The 25256-nt window shown below is 38.0% G+C and overlaps 1 protein-coding gene across 1 annotated transcript; it reads left to right on the forward strand.

The window, feature by feature from the left end:
* Positions 1–575: 575 nt before the first annotated feature.
* On the forward strand, positions 576–23923 carry mcoln1a (mucolipin TRP cation channel 1a). Its single transcript, XM_053477144.1, has 15 exons — positions 576–804; positions 8395–8636; positions 8852–9019; positions 13676–13832; positions 14264–14345; positions 14481–14577; positions 15217–15316; positions 15691–15797; positions 15880–16029; positions 16294–16395; positions 18307–18429; positions 18994–19110; positions 19765–19854; positions 19963–20093; positions 21836–23923. The coding sequence occupies exons 1-15, from the start codon at positions 762–764 to the stop codon at positions 21870–21872; spliced, it is 1746 nt and encodes a 581-aa protein (XP_053333119.1). The 5' UTR covers positions 576–761; the 3' UTR covers positions 21873–23923.
* The last annotated feature ends 1333 nt before the right edge of the window (positions 23924–25256 follow it).

Below are 25256 nucleotides of genomic sequence, written 5' to 3' on the forward strand. Positions count from 1 at the left end.
TTTGGCCTTCCTTCAGTTTATTCATATAAACTGCGTATCCTGTTACAGGGTTGCATTGGGCATGAGGCGGGGTGCACCCCAATCAGGGTGCAAATCTATTGCAGCACACACACACTATGGGCAATTTGGGAACGACAGTTAGCCTATTCTGTATGTCTTTGGGCAGTGGGAGGAACCTGGAGTACCCGGAGGAAAACCATCAAACACAGAAAGAATTTGCACACAGACCAGAGGTGGGAATCGAACCCAGACTCTGGAGCTGTGAGGCCACACTGCTGCCCATGTTTTTATCTGTTTATTTCTATTTTAATAATATTTAGTATATTTTCATTGCAGAGCAGGCAAATTATCAAGTGAAGTCACCTGACAACCTCTAGGTACCATTTGGCTGAAAGTAACACCTTAGCTAGCTTCTTTCCCTGACAAGATTTGCCAAACCTTACGAACAGTGAGCATTTAAACTGTTGTGAGTGTAAAGAAATAGCCTGAGCTAACAAACACAGGTCGCCAGAAGAGTGAAAGGAAATGGAAGCGTGCCGCGCGTCACGTGTGCGTGGTCACATGACCGCTGAGTGGCAGGAAGCGCGAGCATTCTCAGAACACAGCTCGAGCTGACCGAGCTGGTTTGCGCGCACACGAGCAACACCCAGCGCGAGCCTGTTGTTTTTGTGTATTAGCACGGGATTTGTTTTTCCTCTTATTTTAATGCATCGTGACTCAGATTCGCTTTTTATGACGGATGTTTCTTTCGCGCTGCCAACATGGCCGTGGTGGACCAAAATAACGTCATTCACGACTCCTCCGGTAAGTCAGCTGTACGAGTTGTGATCTCTCGATTAGATGGTCAGAGCTCGTGGCCAAACATCAAAGACATAGAAGTCGTGTAAATGCACAGGATTGGGTTGCAATGCAGTTTCATTTTAAAAGCTCCATTGTATAGCTAGCTAATGCAGATCATTAAATAAAGCTCTGTAAGCAAACTAAAGAAGGAAATGTGCCGGCTAGGTACATATTCCTTAATTGACATCAAAAGCAAGCAAGCAAGCAAACAAACAAACAAACAAACAAACAAATGCAATGTCGATTTACATAACTTGTCTCCTGAATGTAATCTAAATGTAATGTTGTAATGTAAACAAAAAAAAAATGCACTAACTCTAGAACTAAGAGTACTCTCTGAATAATGAGTCATGTTCCTTTTATTATATAAAGAATCCTCTTTTATATGAAATATAATGTAATCGTTTGCGTTAAGGATAAAAATATGAAATACTGGGACCATTGTATTATGGCTTATATTCTGTGCATTCTTATTGACTCATCATGAAGAATGAAATAAATGATAAAAAGTTTTGAAAGTGTTTTCGAAAAGAAAAGAACTAACCCGGTGTAATGTATCAAGTGATTACACATTTTCTACACCATATGTGTCCAAAGGTCAAGCTATATCAATTTCCCTATTAATATGACTAAATGGTGACAACTAATACCTTTTAACATCTAACCGTTCTTTCATAGGTGTAAATAAGTCAAATAATAATAAAGGCATAAAATAATAATAATAATAATAATAAAGGCAACTGATTATTGTCAAAAAAGATGCTTCAGATATGCATATGCACACTCGATTATGCAGAATAACAGAACACAGTTATGAGAGTAAAAATTACTTTTCATTTCTCTATATTATCCCCTTCTGAACTAATGCACTTAACCCAACATTTCACTAATGTTTCGGTTCCATCAAGGTAAAATGATCAGCCTGCTTTACGCCTGAAAAACTGTCCTCCCAGAAACTCCTTTAATTGGCAGACATGTGGAAATGTCTGTGCTTAATGTTCCCAGGAACGACTGCAACCACCTTGGCCGGGATCTTTATTCACGGATGTACGGATGTATCTTCTTTAAAATCTTTGCACCATTTAAATGTTTTTCTGCAGCTAAGAGTCTAATCACTGTACTGTGTTTGAAGTCTTCTTTAAATGTCAATCAGTTTTACGCCTTCATTCACAAGAAAAGTCATTACAAGTCCCAGTTTGACTGGAATAACACAAACACACAGACATATATACAGTGAAACCTCTTCTTTGTCAATAATGAGCTGCTTTTAGCTAAACAAGTTATATAAACTGTAGTCGTTGAACTAGGACTTGTTTTTCGTACGTTTTTTATTTCAGCTGCAATATGTTTATTCGTTTATTTATTTCAAATGCCTTCTTTAATCTACTAAAATACTTATAGTTTGCCAAAAACATTTTTTTTAATTATATATACTTCTCAGACAGCATAATAAAATCCTGTAACTTTCTTTATTGGAAAGAGTGAACCAAAAATGGCCTAGAAACATCTTTGGCCATCTTTTTGACCCTTTATCCAAAATGCTGATGTATATATTATACCAACCATATGTTTGTTCACTGCAACTTCTAGCTGAAAAAGCTGGATAGAGTCTGGACCAGTGTGACAAAAACATCATTGTGTGGAGCAATGCACAATGTCAGGTTTAGTACGTGCAGTCCGGTAATGTTTAGCTCAATTCAGAATTATTACTTTTCCAGCTTGTATAATACACCACAGTCATTGTTTAAGAGGGCTGGATAATCTTGTGCTAATACTTAGATTACAGCTTCCTGCCAGGTAAAACTAATCCAGCTCATATGACACATGAACCTCGTTTATAAAAAGAAGCACTGAAAAAGCTTTTGTTGCATAAAGACAAATGCAAGTTTTGTTGCTGTTGTACTAAATTAGCTCTTAATACCAATCCCCGTCTAAATTTCAGACACATTTTAAACCCATCGAATATTCGAACATTTCGGGATTTTCGTTTTTTCAACACACAAGATGTAATTCATGAGGTCTGGGAAATACTAAAATGTGCAACGCAGGACAACTGCAGCAGCAGAATTGGGAAACCTTGGGTCACCACAGTTAACCGCACAGTTACATGTGGGATAATAAGTGAGTTATTCATGTATGTGAAAAGTCATGTCATCTTTACTGCCTGGTCTGTGGGTCATTTAAGACTCAGCAGTTGGTTATGATGAGCATGCATTTTATCTCGAGGGCTAAACTCAGTTGTGCCATGATTCAGTACCACTTTTATATAACCTGTCTGTAACGGTTTAGTCACGGTTGCCCTGGGCTGCAAATAGCCCTATTTCTCACTAGGATCAGCTTGTCACTTGCTGAAAAGCATCATATAAATCGCACAATTTTTTTTTTTATTATTTTGATATATTTATTTAATCTGCTTAAACCTGAATTTTTTTTTTTTACACCAGAAGTACTGGAACTTCTGGAACTTTATTTGGAACTTAAATGAAATTTTATTTATTTATTTATTTATTTATTTATTTTTCTATACCTACATTTCCAGATTTTTGATTATTCATGATTAGAATTTATCCCATCCTAATATAAAGGTGTTACAAGGGGCGTTAAAGTAAAACCAGGATGAAATTTCTCGGGAGTGAAGGCGTAAAAGTGAAACTCTAAAGCGATACAGTCGTAAATGAGTCCTCTGACAGATTACATGTCTCAAACTTGCGGAAGACATGCATCCATCTGTGGGAACTGTACACACAATAATTCACAACTTGCACTTTACAAGAACTTGCTTAGGAGTTATTTCTACATCCACATGCTTTGCTCATTAAAGGAGTTCCTGAGAGGCCAGCGTTTCAGAAATACAGGCAGTTAGATTGGTTAGATTGGCTTCAGCGTATTGAGAAAGCTTGATTGTATCCAAGCACGGGTTAAACATTGAGACAAGTTTAGTGTAGCATTTGATTATATAGAGAATGTTTTTTTGTTTTTTGTTTTACTCTCATAATTGCACAGTCAAAAGTCTCAGTTTAACTTGAACGTGTATTGCTTTATTATATCGTGCTGGACTTTATGCTGCAGAAACATAGTGTTTGTACCTTTTTTTTTTTTTTTTTTTTACACTTTTTTACTGTTTATGGTGTATGATGTTAAAATGAGGTAAATATGCTTTGCGAGCACAGTCTTCAGACTTTGTCCTATTATCGACAAAACACTTATTCAGAGAATATCTTTCAGTAAAAATACACTTCCAGTACACTTCCAGAAATGTTGTAGAATCTAGGTCAAGGCAGATTGTACCAAAAACACTTTACTTGCTGAAAACAATTTTCTTTTTTCTTTTTTGTCACCTGCCCGGAGCTTTATCCGAAGAGAATAGACTGAATAAAAAAATAATGTTTTGGGGATGTGGGTTCACCAAATCTTTCAAACGTGTGTGTGTTTGATTTGAAAATGGTAGACTTCATGTGGATCTCTGGAAGCAGTAAAATGTTACATTTAGCTAAAAACCATATGACGTTATGGCTCATTTTTGCATCAATAAAATTTCTTAATATTAGAGCTGGGCTCCATGGCGGGGTAATATCAATGTCATGATAAATTAAATCCTAATGTGATCGTCTGATATTTAGGATAGGGTATAGGGTTTTACAAACATACTGGAAGCAGATGATGTCAAAATTTTGTAACGTTTTTAAAAATTGGGATTAACTATTTATTAGAAAAAAAATGAACATATTTATCAAATTTCTGTCTATTTATTATAAACAAATATATAATAGAAACATGTAAAAAAAAATCTGTCTTCTTGGCAGCTTAGCAAACCTCCAGTATATATTGTGATCATATCATGATTCCTGTGTTTGGATCACTTCTTTCAACACAATATCTAAAGCAATTTTTTTCAGCTTTGTCAGCCATAATGTCTGATACGACACAGTATATCCCATGCTGATGGATTAGCAATTGAAACTGAATTGTTTTTTATTGTACTGGTCTCATGATTTTCCATTTTTGATAAATGTAGGTCTTAAATCAAACCACAGCTCACTTGGTTGTCTTTTGTACCCCTTCCGTCCCTGTGCTTGCTGCGTCAGCTGGGTGAATTTGTGTGGTTTGGGATCATCATTACCAAGCAAACCTCATAGTCCAAGCAGATCAGGAGCTTTGTGGTGTTATTTGATGATCTATAATCATGTCGTACGTCTGTCTTCGTGAAGAGCAGAGCTGCAATTTGTGGTGAAGGTGTGTTGCGTTATTTTTTGTTCAGGTATTATTTAGTCTCGGCTGGTGTGTGTATGGGTGTGTGTCGTTTTGGGAGGCCCAGTGTCGACTGACGGGCCTAGATGTGACCTGTGATCGTTACACTCGTGCATCTCTCTGGCAGCAAAGCGTGTCTCTTTTTGCTTAAACTGAGAACACTGAATCAGTGACGCACAGAAAAGCTGGACAGATGAGATTTTTTCCATTTCACTTATCTCTGCATGATTGACTCTATCACTTAACATCAGACTCGCAGCCTTGACTGCAGCCTAGAAACGCCCGCATGTTCTCCGATGGTTAAGAATTTAGTCTCGTTGAGAAGACGTGTCAACTCTTTAAGTCCCGTCACAGATGCTTTCTGATTAGTCAAAAGTTGATCTGGTTTGACAAGCAATATAAATCCTCTTGTTAATTTTAATCCTCTTAGTAATGTTATTCACGGAGAGATCTGCTGATATGCTGATGCGTTATGCTGGGAATTGTGAACAGGAACCTAATAAAGGCTTCACACTGATTCTGACTCATGCACTAAAAGCATTTTTATAGATGAATCATTGTCCGGGTGTTGAATATTCTCATCATTTTTGCAGCGTTTTGCGGTTAACTTTAATTTTCTTTTTTTTTTTGCCGTTGCTGTGTATAGGGGCTGTGATTTACAGTATTACACCTTCAGTAAGAAGTGCTGCCGTTACTTCCCCTCTGGGTTGCAAGTGTGATTTTTTTAAGGTTTCTATTCTTTTTTTTTTTTTTTCCTTTTCTTTTCATGTTGAACTGCTTTAAGACAGATTATTTCACTTTCATCTGTGCAACTTGTAAAGTGGCACCTCTCAACCGTGCACTCCACTTACCATGATTTATTACTTGACATACAATATACAGCACAGTGTTTCCCACAGGTCTGAACTTGCGGTGATAGCCAGCGAAACGGCTTATCATTACCTGCCATCACAAGTGGTCTATTACATACAACAAATACATATGACACAATATATACTCAATATTTAACTCAATATTTAGATTTATTTGATATTTCGATTAATTTTATATTTGAAACATCCAACCCACAAACACTCCCCTCCATCTCTCCATATGTGAAGTATAAATGTTTGCATTCCTGTATATATATATATATATTATAATTTTAAAAAACGCATCACTTGGGCCAAGACATAGCACAGATTTATATGATCATGGTTGTTATAGACTCCTTGTGGCTAATAATATGATCATTTTAGTTCTACATTTTTGCGACGTCATTCTCATATTTCGGTCCCTGTAAAATTTACACCTGTCAAAAGTAGTGACAACTTTAGTCCTGCCATCATCTGTACATGTTTCTCACTGGTTCATGTCTGAAGAAAAAAGAGAGTCTGGCTCTCGTCTGGTGCTCGAGACCTGTGCATTTGTACGTGTCTCTCCTTTTATAAAGGGAGAAAAAGTAATCAGCCGATCTAATATACTCATAAATTTAATTATAATTTGCAATCATTTAATTCTGGAACCCTTAGATTTAAGCAAGTGCTGGGTTGTTTCCCTGATATTGCTCTGCCAAGCCTTTACTGCAGCTGTCTTTAGTTTCTGCTTGTTCTGGGGCTTTTTGCCCCTCAGAAACCGCATGCTCTGTTGAATTATTAAGGTCAGGTGATTGACGTTGTCCTTTTATACCATCCCCCCCCCCCCCCCTTTTTTTTTTAAATTTGCTTAGAGAAAATCTTGGTTGCTTTTGAAGGCTGCACAGAGTCATTATTTGTCTGCACTGTAAAAATTCCATCAAATTAGGGTTTGAAGCATTTGGTTTAATCAGAGCTGATAATGTGGCTCCATCCACTTTAGAATGAATTATTCTGCTTTTGTCAGCACTCACAATATCACTAAATACAAGATTAATTCCCTTGGCAGCCATACTGTACATGCCTACACTGTGAAACGAGGTGGTAGCTTTTATATCATAAGCTGTTCCTTCCCTTCTTTATATTTTTCCATCTGTCCAGAGGATATTGTTCCAGCAATGTAGATGTTTTTACATCTTGTGGTTAACTGTCCCTGTTTTAAATTATATAGGGATCTGGTATATAGATACAGTTACACCTATGTCGTGGAAGGCGCCACACTTTTCCTCACCATGGATGTTATTCTGTCAACCACCACAGCTGTTAGACGCCTTCTGGGCACATAACACCTTCTTGATGTAGCAAAGATTTGGCTAAACCAAATGTTTTTGCTTTTGTCTGGTTTTAAGTTTTAAGTGTTAACAGAATGCAAGTACCATACTTTAAATAATTTGAAGATATTTTATCAGTTTATTGTTAAATACGTTTGATGATGGAATAACCCATAGCTGGACATGAAACCATATTATTATTATTACTTTTTGAAATTTTAGAAAATGATGCTGTAATTCATTCACCATTCGTGCACTTTTGATGTAAATAACCTTAAATTTAACTTGAAGGTTTTTTAGATGGGCTAGACAACTGAATTAACAATAACTTCGCCCATGCTCCTTGATAGAAGCATAAATTGCATAAAAAGCAGTCTTTTCTAATTTATATAAAAAAAAGTAAAAAAAATTCTACCATGTGCTTGCGTTTCTAGAAGCACAATGTAAGACACAGCAGTGATGTGCTTCTGTTTTTCATTTTTTGTTTTGTTTTTGTTTTGTTTTTTTCCTATGAATGCGAGGTTCACATACTGAAGAGACATTAAATTAATTGACATGGTTCGCCTCTGGGCAACAAATTAAAAGTGATTCTGATTCTTTGCATTTTTTCTCCCACCCCACGCTGGGCTCTGGCTGCCTGGAGGTTGAGTGTTGTGACAGCTGTGTGATCCCTTGTGCGTCACTCGGTGTCTTGACAGCAGCGCCTCAAGAAATGGATCGGCTCTAGAATATGCAGACTGCAACATGTACATACCGTAAATAATATGGATCCGCGTAGTCCGCTGGAATGACTCGTTTATTATTTTGCTTCTGTCTTACCATGGACGAAGAGAATGTTTACAGAGGAAGATGTCTTATTATCTTCTGCGTCCATTTTCTATACATGCATGCTACTGTAGATGTCTCCTAGTGATAGTTAGTTACAGGGGCAGTTATAACGATGTCACTTGTGTAATACTGACCTTTCATAATACCTTTCACTTATGGACATATTAACATTTCTACATAATTGCTTAATCACTAAAGTCATCTGTGGCATGTTACGAAGTAAAAGCTGTCAAACATACAAGTAGTTGAAGGAGATTAGCTTACACCTCAGCTGAGTCTTATCATACCTCTTTTTTTTTTCTTCTTCTTCTTAGAAAGGGATCGGTTGCTGTCCCCAATGACTGGTTATGGTTCCCATGACTGCAACATTGACCATGGCAACTCCAAAATGTACCCCGGGACAGGGGCCTGGGTTTCCACAGATCAGGAAGAGGAAGAGCTGAGGAGGAAGTTGAAATATTTCTTCATGAGCCCATGTGATAAGTACCATGCCAAGGGCAGAAAGCCATTCAAACTGGTCCTGCAGCTCTTAAAGATCATCATAGTGACAGTACAGGTGAGCGATGAGAGCCGTACACATCCACTGGTCAGTAGAACCAGTCATAACTTCTTTGATATTTAACTAAAAGTATCATGTCTAGCAGCTTGTATATGATATTTTAGGACTTTAGTTAAACACCGTTGCTGCATCATTTTGCTGCATTTCGATTTTAATTATTGCGTCTTTTAGACGGGAGTGATTAACGGCTCTACTTTTTCTCTTTTCTACAGTTAGTGCTGTTTGGGTTGAGTAACCAGATGGTGGTGACATTTAAGGAAGAAAACACAGCCTCCTTTAAACACCTTTTCCTTAAGGACTACAGCGACGGTTCCGACGACACGCTGGCGGTGTACACGCAGAGCGACGTCTATGATAACATCAATTACGCAATCGAACAGGTAAGGGCTACTGACAAATATACGTGATGCATATATTTCGTTGTTAACCACTTAGCTTAAGCGAGTTAGTAAGTATGTCTTTTAACTTGGTTATATGTTAAGAGTAGAAGAAACGCCAAGTGCAGATCCATTATACACTGATTGGCCAAAAACTCTAATATTTGGTTTGCCTGAATTTTAGCTTTGATTGAAATGCGTATGTGGTGGTCAATTCATGTGTGAAAGTCTCTTCTCATGATCTTAGTTCCTGGAATATTCCTCCAGTGATGTGAAAGCCTGGTCATTCAGTACACTCAGGTAGTCAGCAGACTTTTTATTGTCATTCAGTCATCTGACTTTTTATTGTCGTATAAGGCTGCTGAGCCTAGACCTGAGCAACTTAAGCAACCCCAGATCATAACGCTGCCTCCAGAGGGTTGTACGATGTCCACTATGTATGATGTTGTGCTTCCTTTATTACCTTGATGCATCTATCACTCTGGAATAGGGTCAATTTGAAGTCCTCAGACCACATGTCTTTTTAACATTGCTCCAAAGTCCAATGTTGATGCTCGGTAACATAAACATTGGACTTTGGAGCGATGTTTTTGTCGATTATTGTTACTAACAAGTGGTTTTCTTCTGGTCACGCAGTTGTTCCCAATCCATGTCCCAATCCATTGTGTGCATGTCAAAATGCTCTCACTTTCACTTTCAAACATCGCTCTGATTTCTCCTGTCGATGCATTCATGATGCACCTTCAGCAAGCTTTTACATCATCTCAAACCGCAGAATCTCTTTATTTTCTTTGCTTAATGCTGGCCTATAAAATGAGCCTTCTGAAAATTGACTTTTATATACATTTTTTTGAATTATACACATTTTTTACACTTTATACAAATTTCTATAATTTTCTCTGGATTGTATCAAGCTGCTTTGCGACAATGACAAATGTTAAAAGTGCTATACAATTAAATTTGAATTGATTTGAATTGAATATCCAGAAAATTTATGTTACGATGGTGCACTTTGTTTCATTTATTCTTCAGTGTACTGTAAGTAAGCTAATTGTCTATATGGACATTTTAGAGATTGATTCAATACACAATAAATGAGAAATATTTTAATAAAAATAATAAGTGATACTGTAATTTTCTTGGCTTTGCACATCTATGTATAAAAAAAATGTTTTTTTAACTTTTGCTCAGCCTGTACTTTTAGTATGCTAATTAGGCCCAACCTCCCTTTCATGGCACTGGGATCATATGAACCTCAGTATGATTTTCTTTAACGCCAACTCTTGCAAAAAAGACGCAAGCTTTTGGAGAATTCTGCCAAGAAAATTCTTCACTTGTTTAGGTTTTGACACCTTTTATGACATTAATATTCATCAGCGTCTGCCAAAGATCAGCCTTGTGTATGTTGATTTATTTCAATGTTCATACAACACATTGTATTTGCTATAGTATTTTTTTTTTCTTTTCATTCTACCATAAATTTATTATCCATGTAATCTAAATTTCGAGAACCATGTACAGGGGTTGGACAATGAAACTGAAAAGCCTGGTTTTAGACTACAGTAATTTATTAGTATGGTGTAGGGCCTCCTTTTCGGCCAATACAGCATCAATGCGTCTTTGGAATTACAGATGCAAGTCCTGCTCAGTGGCCAGAGGGTTTTTGAGATATTCTTCTTGACCAGGTCACTACGTGATGCTAGTGGAGGAAAACGTTCCCTAACTTGCTTCTCCAAAACACCCCAAAGTGGCTCAATAATATTTAGATCTGGTGACTGTGCAGGCCATGAGAGATGTTCAACTTCACTTTCATGTTCATCAAACCACTCTGTCACCAGACTTACTGTGTGTATTGGTGCATTATCATCCTGACACACGGCACCGCCTTCAAGATACAAAGTTTAAACCATTGGGTGCACAAACTGACATTTGGCGTTGGCGCGAGTGACCAAAGGTTTGGCTATAGCAGCCCAGCCATGTACATTGACCCTGTGGAGCTTCCAACAGTTTTGGTGGAAACGGGAGAGTTGAGGTGAACATTTAATTCTGCAGTGAGTTGGGCAGCTGTGGTTTTATGTTTTTTGGATACAATTCGGGTTAGCACCCGGACATCCCTTTCAGACAGCTTCCTCATGCATCCACAGTTACTCCTGTTGGATGTGGTTCGTCCTTCTTGGTGTTTTGCTGCCATTACCCTGGATACTGTGACTCTTAATACATCACAAAGACTTGCTGTCTTGGTCACAGATGCGCCAGCGAGATGCACACCAACAATTTGTCCTCTTTTAAGCTTTGATATGTCACCCATAATGTTGTGTGCATTGCAATATCTAAAGCCAAACTGTGCTATTACTCATTACTGTGACATTCCACCAATAAGAGCAAAGTGTGAAGTTTTAATTAGCAATCAGTGAAAATTGGCCACCAGGCGGGTCAAATTTAGCCATGAAACCTCCAACACTAAATTGGCCAATGTTTCATATTCATTGTCCAACCCCTGTGTGGTCTGTCTAAGTATTGAATGCTACTGTAACACCAGTATCATTAGTCTGTTGTCAGGATTGTCTTGATGTGCCTCTTGCATGCAGGTGTAACTTTCACACTTGCATTTCTGCTCTTACCTCAGAGTGCAGGATTATGTGTATATCATCTTAAAGAGCGTAAACGTCCGTCATAAATGTCTCATTAATCAGTAGTTGTTTAAATGCATATTTAACATCCATAGCATTATTTGACTTTTTCTGAGGCTCCTGAGTATTACTATAACGTTGTCATAATTTACATGTAAACATATTTAAGATAATGGTTCATTAAATGTTTTTACATGAACATAATAAACCAGGGGCTAAGGAACTGCCACCTGCATTTAAGCTTCCTGCTGTCTGAAGTCTAAATTCAGACTTCCTCTTAAGGCTGCATGATTTGACGATAAAACAAATCGCAATGTTCGCAAGATTGAACTGATTAAAATGTGGTAAACTTAATATTTAGCTTTTAAATGTATTTATCTAGGCTTATAGCAAATAATGGCACAAACCATCACATTAAAATGGTGTTTGCCAATATTTGTGTTTAAAAAAAAAAAATGAACAAATGCATAAATTATTGTCAAGCTATTGATACATTTATATATTTTCAGGAATAAATTATAACTTTTGCTATTAGATAATTTCATAAGGTCCGCTTTTTTTTATTGCGATTGATAATGCAGCACTATTTCCTGGTATGAATTTGTTGAATCATTTAAAGTTTATAACAATATATTTTGTCCTAAAGCAGCTTTACAAAAATATACATGTATAGATTTAGATCTATATAGATTTAGAAACTAATTGAGAAGAAAAGAGGAACAAGTCTGAACCTGAATCTCTGTCTGTGAGTGTAGAAGTGTAAAGAGAAGCAGTGTTGCATGGCTGTTTAGTACCTGACTAAATTCCTGACTAAGTATCCAGCACTCAGTATGATTATGATATGTGAAACCATTTAAAAACTAGCACTGATTTGACACTGAATTTTCTGCTGTGGAAAATGCATTTTCTCCTATACTGTACTGAAGATAATACTCCTGGATGTTCCTGGACATGCCAACCGAACGTCAAACTGTTGGAAAGTTTACATTTCGGTGAGACCTAGATGTACCCAGATGCACAGATGTACTAGAGATACTGCTGAATATGCTTCTAGCTGTAATGTAACTTGCTCAATCTAGTTATTCAAGATTGTAAATACCATGTGAAAAAAATTAACTTGGCTGTGTAGATACACACAAAAAAAAAAACCTTCAATGGTTGACTAAGATCTAAGAATAGGGCATGATTTCTGTTACTGTCAGGCTCATCTTTTAAGCCATGTCTAGGTTTAAACCGGTCATGTCGCCGGATTTTATGCCATTATACAGTATAAAGTGAGTAAAGGTGTGTACATTGTTCTTATTAACCAGAAATGACATTGTACTGTAGTTCACATGTAATGTTCCTAAAGTAGGATGATTATCCTTTGTGATTTTTCTTTCTTTTTAGGTGAAAGGGAAGTGACACCGCATAGGCTGCCTGGGCCCCAACATTTGCATTTAAATAAGCAAATACAATATTTAGGATGGAATTGCTGCAGTGATTAATATGTTTCAGCTGGCAACATATGGGTAAAAAAAATTATCCAGCATCAGGCAAAGAAAACGACTAAGGAGATTGCTGAAACCAATGTATTATTAAAACCTGAACCGAGGAAATGTGGTTGAAAAAATCATAAATGATTAGAGATAACTTAAACTCTTGGTGAAGTTGCATCATAACAAAATGTGGGTTCAAATCAGCTCTGTTCCCGGACGAAGGTGCATCAGAGGAAGTAGGGGAAACGCATGAAGCGATGCACCCATAATGCATGGTTTCCACTGTACAAGCCTCTGGAGGCAGTGTTATCATGTGGCGTTACTTCAGTTGATCAGGTCTAGACTCGTTAACGCAACGTTATGTGACTATAATAATATGGCCTGGCCATATTCCAGTACTCAAACAGTAAGCGTGTGGTTCTGGGACCATGGAGAATAATTTTTACACATCGACTGACCACCACACTGTTTTTCCTTTTCATAATCTTCTCTCTTCTTCCTGTTTCACTCCCTCCAAACCATCCTCACCCTCCATGTGTTCATCTTTTCAGTACCTGCACTTGCCGGAAACCACTGTGGGACGCTATGCGTATGTGTACGGAGTGGGGTACAACGGTAGTGCTTTGTCTCTCTGCCAGCAATATTATAAAAAAGGCCGCATCGACCCAGCCAATGACACCTTCACCATCGACCCACATGTTATTACAGGTACCAAAACTGACCCAATCTTTGTTTTGTGATCGTTAGATTTTCCACATCATTTCAGTCAACATGATTTCTGTCTCCTTCCAGACACATTTTAGTTCAGGATAAGTTTTATGTTTTCACTCATGTCATGTCCTGTGGTTAAATCTCTCAGGTTTTTTTTTCCAGCAGTCTTTTTAAATCTTGTCCTTTCTGCTGCAGCAGATCTTCCGATCTGCACATGTTAATTTTGGCACAGGTTTTACACTAGTTGCCCTTCATGACACAACACTCCCATTTTTATCCGCACTAGGGACGCCCTGCAACCAAGAGTCTGGGAGTGAAGCACTGGCCGGGATTTGAACCCGTGCTTCGCTCATGTCTGACGAGAAGCTTGAAAATGTTTGATTATAGTTTTTTTTTAACATCCTGTGTGTCTCTCTTTCTGTTTATAGCATGTGTAGGAATCTCGCCACTCAACGTACCTGATGGCTTTTTAAAAAGTGACTACAAAAACTTTACTCTTAAATTTCACAAGTAAGAGTCACGAGTAAAACACCACAAGAAAATCAGTTCTGTTTTTCCATTGCACTTATTTATACATATTTTTCCTTTTCTTCTGTTTTGGTGTCCTTCTTCTTCTTCTTTTTTTTTTAATCTGGACTTTCTCAGGCTCATCAATGTTACAATACAGTTTCAGCTAAAGGCTATAAATCTCCAGACTATCATAAACAACGAGATTCCAGACTGCTACACTTTTGTAATCACGGTGAGCCGCTTTTTTCCGCTCAGTGCTCAGTGTCGTATTTTCTACCATTTCTTTTAAAAATGTCTAAAACGGGAACTGTTGCTTAAACAGAAACCAGAACACTTCTGCATTCACATTTACACAGTCTTACGCCTAAGAATATTTACGCGAAAGCTATTTCACCATTGACCTTTACCTGATTAAACCTTGTGTCCTGGTGGGATTACAGTATTATATCCTGATCTGATAACATGCCTGCACAAAATGCATTGAATTAGTTTTTGTTGAAATAATAATGTGTTTAGCAATTGTGGTGGACTTTTGTGCTGTATTATCATTTCAATTTCGAGAGTAACATGTTCAATAAGGTTGCTTCGATTTATAGCACAGACTCGTTTCAGCTAGTTAGCGATGTACTAGATGATGGACGTGATAGTTTTAATGTGTAGTTTAATCAGCCAGTCTGTGTTGAGCAAGTGTTAAATTCTACTCTCAGCAGGAGTTTGAGTGGCATGGTGGGAAAATTGTAATCAGAGTCTAAATAGATCACATATTAATCGTTCACTTTAATGTTCAAGTCAGGCCAGGTCTATTTATTTATTTATTTATTTATTTAAAGTCTTTTAAGTGAATAAAATCTGTGTTGTTTATTCTGATCAGATCGTCCTGGACAATAAGGCTCACAGCGGCAAGGTAAAGATCAGTCTGGATAACCAGGTCTCTATCCAAGAGTGCAGAGACCCCAGTGTGTCCGGCCACGGTGAGACTGGCAGGTTTTTTTTCGTTGTTATTTTAATTTTGATCAAGTCTTTCATCTCGTCAAGAGACATTTAACAATATGTAAAATAATCATTTAATATTGAAAATATGGCACGAATACTTATTTTGGCTTTGAATGTTTTAAATAATATTTATTTGTGATTTCCATGCAGTCAGGATTGTCCCAAGGATGAGATAAAAGCTCATATAACTATCGCTGTGCTTGCCTTTTCCACTTCACCTTTTTAAAATTGATTAATCATGGTTTTGCCTTTGTTTTGTTTTTTTTGTTCTGCTTTCTAAAACATTTACATGTGCTTCTTTTTCCACAAGGCTGACATTTTTGTCTGTTTTGATATCTTCCTTCTCGTCCAGCTGAGAGCTACACCCGGGTGGCCTTTGATGTGGTCGTAGCGCTGATTTGTGGCCTGTCTCTCTTGCTCTGCGGGCGCTCTATTGTCAGAGGATTCCTCCTTCAGCAAGTAATTAACGAGGAGAGCTTCCCTAATGAATAAACTACACGTTTTAGAATCTCTGGCTTATACTAGTACTTTTCCTCCGCAGGAGTTCGTACGGTACTTTAAAAGCAAACTGAATCGGACGGTGTGTTGGGGCGACAGGATGGAGTTCATTAACGGCTGGTACATCCTGCTCATCATCAGCGATCTCCTCACCATCGTCGGATCCTTCATAAAGATCGGCATCGAGTCTAAGGTAGGTAATAAAGAATGAGACTTTCTTATTAGAATAAGAGAGATTTTTATAGAAAGAACCTTTCTTATTAAGATATTGTATTTTTCCTCCCGTTTTTCTGTAAGCTTTTTTGCGACAACAAAGAATATAGAGTGGATTTAGGTCACCTTTAAATATTTAGTTCATCTAAATAACAAAAATGACAATATTTCTGCAGATATTTTTAATTCGGCTGATGATTTTGATAACCAACCCTCGTGGCTCTTCTGCTCTTTCCCCTTACAGAACATGTCGTCCTATGACGTGTGTGGGATTTTGTTGGGAACGTCGACCCTGTTGGTGTGGGTGGGGGTGATTCGCTACCTCAGCTTCTTCCAGAAGTACAATGTAAGTACAACATGGTATAACCTGCAACCTCTATAATCAAGTATCAGTCACAGGTACTAAACCAGTTATGATATTTTTAAAAGAAAAAAATATGAACTCACTGTCTGACCTACAGTACTGTGCAAAAGCCTTGAGCCACCCTACATGTCTTCATATTTTGCTTTATTTTTAATTTTTTTTTTATTTTTTTATCCCCCTAGGTCAATCCCTGCACTTGACCAGTTTCAGAGAAATGTTTTTTGTGTGTGTGTGCGTTATGTATACTGTAGGTCCCATATGAATTGAATTAAATGAATGGATAATATAAAATGAAGTGACCTATGAATGATTCAACCATAAACATCTAACTTCAAACCAGTGAGAAACAGGTGCAGATGATGATCAACTGGAGATAGTATACTGCTGACATAAACCGATATTATAGTGATGACAAAAAAATCCATGTGACATGCTGTCGCCAGTCTGAGAATATTACTATGTTTTTGCAAAAGTCATCAGATTTGCAATATGCAACGTTTTTTTTCCTAAAGCAAAACCATACAAGGGAACATCTGTCCAAAGTTTTAACACAACAAACCTGAAGAACAATGCACTGTGAGTAATTTGAGTGTGAAAAGTTATGTGCACAGGTAGCTCCTAAATCTTAGAAGTCAACCGTCACTTGGCTACCTATAGCAGACACACTCAAAGCTTGAGCCTTATTCTGCAGAGAGCCTAAAAACAGGTAACCCAGGTTTACGTTACCGCTCCTTGCATGCGGGCTGACAGTGGCTGCACACATTCGGGATGATGAGAGGAATAGACTGTCTTTTATAAATGCAACAATTCAGATTTTTCTAAAGAAATGCCTGCCTTCGCCACTTACAAATGAGTAGCCATAATTGGCTCGCCAAATACAGAGTTATTGTTGTTAGTCTTTCGGCTGCTCTTGTCAAGGGGTCGCCACAACCGACCACCCTGATCCGGATGCCCTTCCTCATGCAACTTTCCTTTTTTATCTGAGTTTGGGACCGGCACTGCATCTAGCAGCTGGGGTTTGTGCACTAGCTGGGAGTCGAACCTGAGCCTTCCACATGAAAACATTCAGTGCAGTGTTTAGATTTTTTGATTTATTGATGCAGATGTAACCTTGCACATTATAACAAGTGAGTATAGTAGTATAGTCACGTTTTAGATAAGCGTTTAGAACATGAATAGAAATACTGGAACATTTTTGTCGAGTATGGACTATTCTATTAAATATTCTATGAATATATTCTATTCTATTTCAGTTTCTTTATAATCAACATTAAATAATAAGAAAATAAAATATGTTGCCCTCCAACTAATAAAAGTTTAAAATTCATTTTACTTTCACAAACATTCGTTTCCATTTCTTTCATTTAATCTGCATCATTTAAATAAAATGTATTTAATATGAAGGGGGGGTGTCGAGACTTTTGCACAGCACTGTATTTGCCAAAAAAAGACAAGCTGATTTTAATTGAATTAATCTTCAGTTATTATGAAGGGGTTGACTGGAGATATAGCCACACACACACACACACACACACACACACATAAACACACACACAAGGCTGTTCCTAATTCATGCTACAGATGCACCTAGTATCCAAAAGGAAAACTCTTTTTGTGGATATTCGGTCTCTATGAAGGTATAAACACATGCCCACATGCAATTATTGTCTGTTTTTGTTTTGAAACACATTTTTGCAGTCCTGACATGTAGACGGAACACATCTAGATATTAATCCGAGATTCAAAAATGTTTAGAATTCTTTACAAACTGAAAACAGACACACACACGCAAACCTGTATATTTCCATTCAAGGTTTTTTTTTCTTTGACACGTTCACCCACAACTGCTGCTGTTTAATGAATGAAGCATGAAAATGTCCTCTTGTGCTCCAGATTCTGATCGTGACACTGCGTGCAGCGTTTCCTAACGTGATCCGTTTCTGCTGCTGTGTGGCAGTGATCTATCTGGGCTACTGCTTCTGTGGCTGGATCGTTTTAGGGCCATACCACGTCAAGGTAATGCATGAAAGACCAGTAGCAATCAGTGAGCTAGGAACAACTTACTGTGGGATATTATATATATATTACTGTGCAAAAGTCTTAGCCACCATATTATATGCTGTACTAATGCACTATGCATATAATTTGTTATATGTCTGCATGCATGGCTGTAAAGAAAAAAATATAGTACAAGACAGACCAGTTTTCAGATGGAAACAAAAAACTTAATGTACACTCCTGGGATTTGAATAAAAATAGAAAGGAGCGAGTGTGACAAAGTTACCAGAAGAACTCGTATTCTCCAGCAAGCTCAGTAAAATCTAACAGCTGTTTTACTTATAGTTCTGTACAAAAGACTTGAGCACATACAGAAATATGGCATAAGCAATAGATGCTTTTGAAAACATTTCTGCATAAAATAAACTTCTATAAAGAGTAATAAAATAATATTTGGAGTGAAAACACATTGCTTAAAATCAGGAGTCATTACTATAATTAGACCCATTTTATTAGTCAGTATGATATAATTTGTGTTTAATAAGTGTTTATGTTGAATGTTTGTTTGACTTCTTCCTTCAGTTCCGCTCGTTGTCCATGGTGTCCGAGTGCCTGTTCTCTCTGATAAACGGAGACGACATGTTCGTCACCTTCAGTGGCATGCAGGAGAGCAGCACACTGGTGTGGGTCTTTAGCCAGGTGTGTTTTTTTATATAATATACTGCTTACACATGCTTAAGCATTAATGCATGCACACAAACTCATGCTCCTGTGCATCTTCAGTTTCAGCTCATCTTGCACTTATACTGTTTACATGTTCTGCTGCAGTTTTTTCACCTTTGCTCAGCACATTATTTGTTGACACGTACGAGCAATATGGCTGTGTCCTAATTTAGGGCACTTTCTGGAAGTTGCACTACATCAGTGGTTCTTATCCCTGCTGTGTTACCCAGTTCATTTTAATGAAGTGTGTTAAGAGGCTGAATTTGTTAAATCAGGTGTGCTGGCAGCTGAGAAAACACTCACATGTGCAGGGTTGAGAACCAGAGCACACTGAAAGTTTTACATTTACAGCTGATACACATACAGGTGCAGTGAGAATGGAAGTAAACACTTTAGCTGGAAACTTTCTGAATAATTACGGAATAATACAAATGATTAAATATAATAAAAGTGGATATCAGGTGCTCCTTGTTCTTCTTGGTTACTGTTCATTGCAAAAGAATTACACATTTCTTGCTGCTAACTCTTTGATGCGTTGCATTCATTAAAATACAATTTCTTATCTTGATAAAAAAATTTTAAGTGCCTCACAGGTTTTGCATATAACTATTTATAACTTTTTTTTTCTAGGTGTACCTGTACACATTCATCTCTCTGTTCATTTACATGGTGCTGTCGCTCTTCATCGCCCTCATCACCGGGGCATACGAGACCATCAAGGTAAGCTGGAAGGACAGGAGAGAATTAAACCACTTATTTTTATCTAAATGAAAAGCCGGTTATGTGTGTATGTGTCTGGCTTCAACTTTGAGTTGTTTTTGTAAATAGCACCAAACTCAGGAGCCCATTCACATCACCGATTTGCATGCATTCATCGCCGAGTGCAAGGACACACCCAGCTCGGGGAAGTTCCGGGGAGTGGAGACATCAGCATGCTCCTTTTTCTGCTGCTGTGACAGGTCTGACCGCTTACACACAAAGTCTGTGCTGATGTGTATAGATATGACAAAGAGTTAGCAACTGTTTGCTGACATTAAAAATAAAGCTGGGGATACACAACATGACTTTCACGATGACTTTTCAGGATTTTTATTTAATAAATTATTATTTAAACCAGTTCTTTTTGCTACCCCACTCAAGAGATCTCCTGAGAAAGGGAATAGCTGAAAGTTCAAGATGGGGATAGATTTGGGTATTGGGGTCAAGTTAGAATTGGTTAGCCAACTGGTTGAGGCAAGCCCCAGTGCTGTAGTTGAGATTAGTTTTTGCTGGTACTGAGGACTCTGCTGACGACAGACAGAACTATGACGATATCGCCACTTGTTTTTGAAGAATCAATATCTCTATATTGGTCCATAGCTTCTCCATGTAGCTCTTAATGGATTTTAATAAATTATTATTTAAACCAGTTCTTTTTGCTACCCCACTCAAGAGATCTCCTGAGAAAGGGAATAGCTGAAAGTTCAAGATGGGGATAGATTTGGGTATTGGGGTCAAGTTAGAATTGGTTAGCCAACTGGTTGAGGCAAGAGGGTTCCGATGGCACCATCTATTAGAAAGGTTTTGTTGATGAAGAAGTCAGTATAGATGATGTTAGACCAGTTGTTATCAACCTTAATGTCAGTTTGCACAGGGTTCGATTCCCTGCCACGTTCGATTTCTGCTTCTGTGTACATGGAGTTTGCATGTTCTTCCCGTTCTTGGTGGGTTTCCTCCCACAGTCCAAAGACATGCAAATAAGGCAAATTGCCCGTGTGTGTGTGTGTGTGTGTGTTTGTGCCCTGTTATGGATCGGCACTCAGTCCAGGGTGTGTACCCTAAGACTCCTAGGATAGGCTCTAGGCCCTCTGCAAATCTGTGTACAGAATGAAGCAGTGAGTGAGTTCTCCATGATCTTGTGTTCCTTCAGATTCCAGTTCCCTCATCGCCACAGCACACCAAACTTGTCCTTGGCTAGTTCTACAGTGGATGGTTTTTCACCTAGTTGTTGTTTCGCCATCTATAGGACATGTTGGTCATTGTTTCACAAACACTAACAATGAGATGGATGCTCTCATTATTTCTCTTACATATCATTATTATTATTATTATTATTATTATTTGTTTATATTCTATTTAAAATTTCCCTCTATTTCCTGTATCCTGCACATGATCCTTTTCAATCTGTTCTTCTTAAATATTTACTGATGCAAGTCTGTATTCCTTAAACACTTAGAGATTCCTGTGCCAACTTATCATGGCATCTGGCTGCAACTAAGACAGACTTGGTATGATTTTGAATCCTATACAAAACCCAGTCTAAAGTCCATGTGGTGTATCTCCAGCTTAAGCTAATGTCGAATAAAGAGCTAGCAAATGCTGATTAGTATAATCAACTTTTTATAATCCTGACTGACTCCCAGTATTGTGCCTGCACTGTAGTGTGCATGGGATCATGTCTAGTTTAGTACTTTTTGGCCTAAATAGATAGAATACTATAGAGCTGTCTATTTTTCTTTATAAGAAGAAAATATCATGAAGCATGAATAGTTTTAACAAACGATGTTTCCTTCTCCTCACAGGGAAGGCCCAAGCTATAAAAATGACAAACTCCTTTATTTTAATATTTTATTTTTACTTTTCGTTACAGATGAACTTGTTCTGAGCAAACCATTTACTTAATAATCAGAATCATAATGTCGGTCACTTCTTTACTTTCCAGGACCACGACCTATGAAGACGTCCTACTGGTCAACTAATCATTTAACCACTAGCTCTTGCGCTCCCTGCTGGTGACAGTGTGATGCTGCAGCCATTCCCTGGTTAGAACACTGGATCAGAGATACAAGATACCAAGTCCTGCAGCCAACAGACGTTTATCTCCACACACTCGTCACACACGCTGTAGGAGAGAGGATTTTTCCTCCTGGATGTGATGGTGAAAAGGAAATGAGAATCCAGCAATGGAAACAACAAACAAGCAATTTCTGTCAATCACCCAGTTCACAGAGAGCAGCAGCAGCACTATGTTAGTGCAATGCACAAACTTTATTTGAGACAACAGTCTTTGTTTAGTTAGTGTTTTACGTGTCGTATTTAACATGATTTTAGTGTTGTTAAGTTGGCAGGAGCTTACTTACATGTAGAGATCCTGTTCATGTTTTTTTTGTGTGTACATGTGTTGTTTTAAACTAAAGATAAATCTTTGCTAACTTGTCGTTTTTGAAGTAGAGGAATTGCCGTTGCACCATACATCACTTTCACTACCCCACACGTTGCACTAATCACTTCCTCCTTGTTTCTTTCGGGATTATATGCCTTAGTGAGACGTTTTGTAATATATTATTCGAGTCATCCCCACTGGTTAGTAGAGTATCTGCTGAGACAAATGATTTGGCCCTCCGATGTCCAATCAGGACAAATGAGGCAACATGTCCGGACATGTCTCCTGTCTATTCAGAAAGCTTCCTCTATTACAAAAGCACGTAGGCGTGTTTTTTATTTTGTTTGTTTTTTCGTTAACTATTATGTGAGGGGCCATAAATGGATTTTGTGCTGCTTTTATCTTCTGCCAAAATTCTACACGTCTTCTCTGTGTCCTAAACCAGTTCTTATTTGCTGCATTCAAATGAATCTTATTTCAAACCCGAGACAAATCTGAACCACTTCAGATAAGGTGGGCCTGAATTCGGACTAGTATGTAAAGATTACAAATACGCTCGAGGGCATTAAACCTTTGCAAGCTTGGCAAGCATTAGACATGTTTAGTTGGGTCAGACATTTTGGAACAGGATGTTCACTCTCTCCGATGCTGCAGAGGGGGTTAGGGCTGCTCTCCTGTTCCTGGATGTAAATAAGCTCAGCAGGGTGTGCAGCGCCGTTTTCTTTAAAATAGGATTCTCTGAAGACGTGTAACAGCATGACCTACATCTTAAACAATACAGTCCATGTGTATGCTGGATTTTAAAGATGCAGCTGCAGCCAAGTGCAACTATGGCTTCTGATGAGGACCGAACTAGATTTTACCTCCTTTATTATTCCGAAATGAATTGTTGCAGTGATTCAGTATGTTTAATTTCTTGTCTCCGACTTAATCATTATGTACAGAATTTTAACTTATTCATGCGTACCCTTACTGGTCACTTTATTAGGAACATTTAAAGTATATACAGTATATAGTTATCCAATCAGGTACATGATTGGTTTATTAACTGCATTAATGTGCAGGTGTACAGAGGGTTCTCATAAAGTGATTGGTGAGTAAGTGTACTATAATTAGGTTTTATGTACTGTATATAAGAGGTTTTACATGCACCAGCAGTGAAGATCATGCATTTAATGGTACAGTAACGCACACATTTTTTTTCCCTCAGGTTCCTTTTTAGGCTGATTGCAATTACTGTGAGAACTCGTTACAATAGAAAATGGTGAACTGACCCAAGATCAGTCTGTTAAGGCTCTCATGTCTACTTGAATGAAGTTTCTAAACAATTCCATTTTTTTGTGTCATTATTTGAGTTATATAAAATGTAAATATTTAAAAATTCCGTTTTTGTCTTTTCCCATGATCATCATACTTGGTGAATAGATTATACTGATAAAAGCATCTCATTTTGATAGCTTTCTACAAACAGCTGTTTTGGACACTTTTAAGGCAGATCTTTTCTTTTCTTTTGTCTGATTATTTTATCAGTTTCTTTGCACGTATGTATAATCTGTTCATTGTATCAATTTATTTTGCACTTGTAGTTTTCAACTTACAACAGAGAAAATCATTGATTCTGTTGTTGTATAAAAAGTTCCTATAATGCCGGTGGCTTTTTATGGTTTTTATTTGATCCTCATGAAAAATATTAACATTCACAAGCTAATTGTGCCTGCGAAACATGCAACACGCAGAGATCACTATTCTACTACATCTAAACTTTTTATGGGAATTTTACCAAACCTTTATTAAGGAAGCATATATTTGCATTATCTATTTAATTCTTTTAGAAGTCCCAACTCATTCAGTGGGCAGATGACACACGTCTTCTCTTGGGAGACTCATATTGTCATTAGATTATTTAGCGATTTTTATCAGAATAAAATCCTCTGTATTTACATTTACATTTAGGCATTTGGCAGACGCTCTTATCCAGAGCGACTTACAAAAAGTGCTTTAATGTTTACAACTTTGGATACATACTTACACTGGGTTAACTAGGTTAATAACTAAGTACCATTAGTCCAACACATCTGAGTTTGTTTTTTTTTTTTTTTTTTTTTTCCGGGGGGGGGGGTTAGTCCAAGTACTGGAGAAACAGATGCGACTTGAGTCGTCGTTTAAAGATAGTCAAAGTCTCTGATGTACGGACATCTAGAGGAAGTTCATTCCACCACCTAGGTGCCAGAACAGAAAAGAGCCTGGATGAATGCCGCACTCGATCCCTGAGAGATGGTGGGATGAGGCGAGCAGTGCTGGAGGATCGGAGGGAACATGGTGCAGTTCGTGGTGTAATTAGCGCAGAGAGGTAAGTGGGTGCTGGGCCATTTTTAGCTTTGTAGGCAAGCATCAGTGTTTTGAATTTGATGCGGGCAGCTACAGGAAGCCAGTGCAGGGAGCGGAGGAGTGGGGTGGTGTGGGAAAACTTGGGAAGGTTTTAAGGTTTTTCTTCCCTGATCACACAGGCAAATTCTCACTCACTCATCGTCTATTGTGCTTTATCCTGTAAACAGGGTCGTGGGGGGCCTGAGACTTATCCCAGGAGAATTAGGGCACAAGGTGGGGTGCCAAATTATTGCAGGGCACTCACAATCAAACTACGGGCACTTTGGGAACCGTTGGCTTAATCTGCATGTTTTTGAACTGTGTGAGGGTACCAGAGAGAAACCCACCAAGCACACAGAGACGGGAATCAAACTCAGACCCTGGTTGTGCAAGGCGACAGTGCTAACCACTAACCCAGCCACTGTGCTGCCACAGGCAGATTCTGGATTCAAATTGTGAAAGCATGAGGATTAATTTTCATGAATAAACTGGCACATTGTCTGCTGTAATCAAACCTAAGGGTGATTGAATGAGATCTTGGAGTGTGTGCCTATTTTATTAGGGCCCAAGAAGCCCTGGGAGTCTAAAATGACAAAAGATTTTGCTGCAAAGC

Source organism: Clarias gariepinus, chromosome 18 (genome assembly GCF_024256425.1).
Source record: "Clarias gariepinus isolate MV-2021 ecotype Netherlands chromosome 18, CGAR_prim_01v2, whole genome shotgun sequence".
NCBI lineage: Eukaryota > Metazoa > Chordata > Actinopteri > Siluriformes > Clariidae > Clarias > Clarias gariepinus.

What these genes read in the sequence shown, in the direction of transcription:
- mcoln1a (XM_053477144.1), top strand. Translation starts at nt 762, where the DNA reads ATGGCCGTGGTGGACCAAAATAACGTCATTCACGACTCCTCCG. An exon ending in TCAATTACGCAATCGAACAG is followed by an intron (nt 9,020 to 13,675) that starts GTAAGGGCTACT and finishes TCATCTTTTCAG; the next exon opens with TACCTGCACTTGCCGGAAAC. An exon ending in TAGGGCCATACCACGTCAAG is followed by an intron (nt 18,430 to 18,993) that starts GTAATGCATGAA and finishes TTCTTCCTTCAG; the next exon opens with TTCCGCTCGTTGTCCATGGT.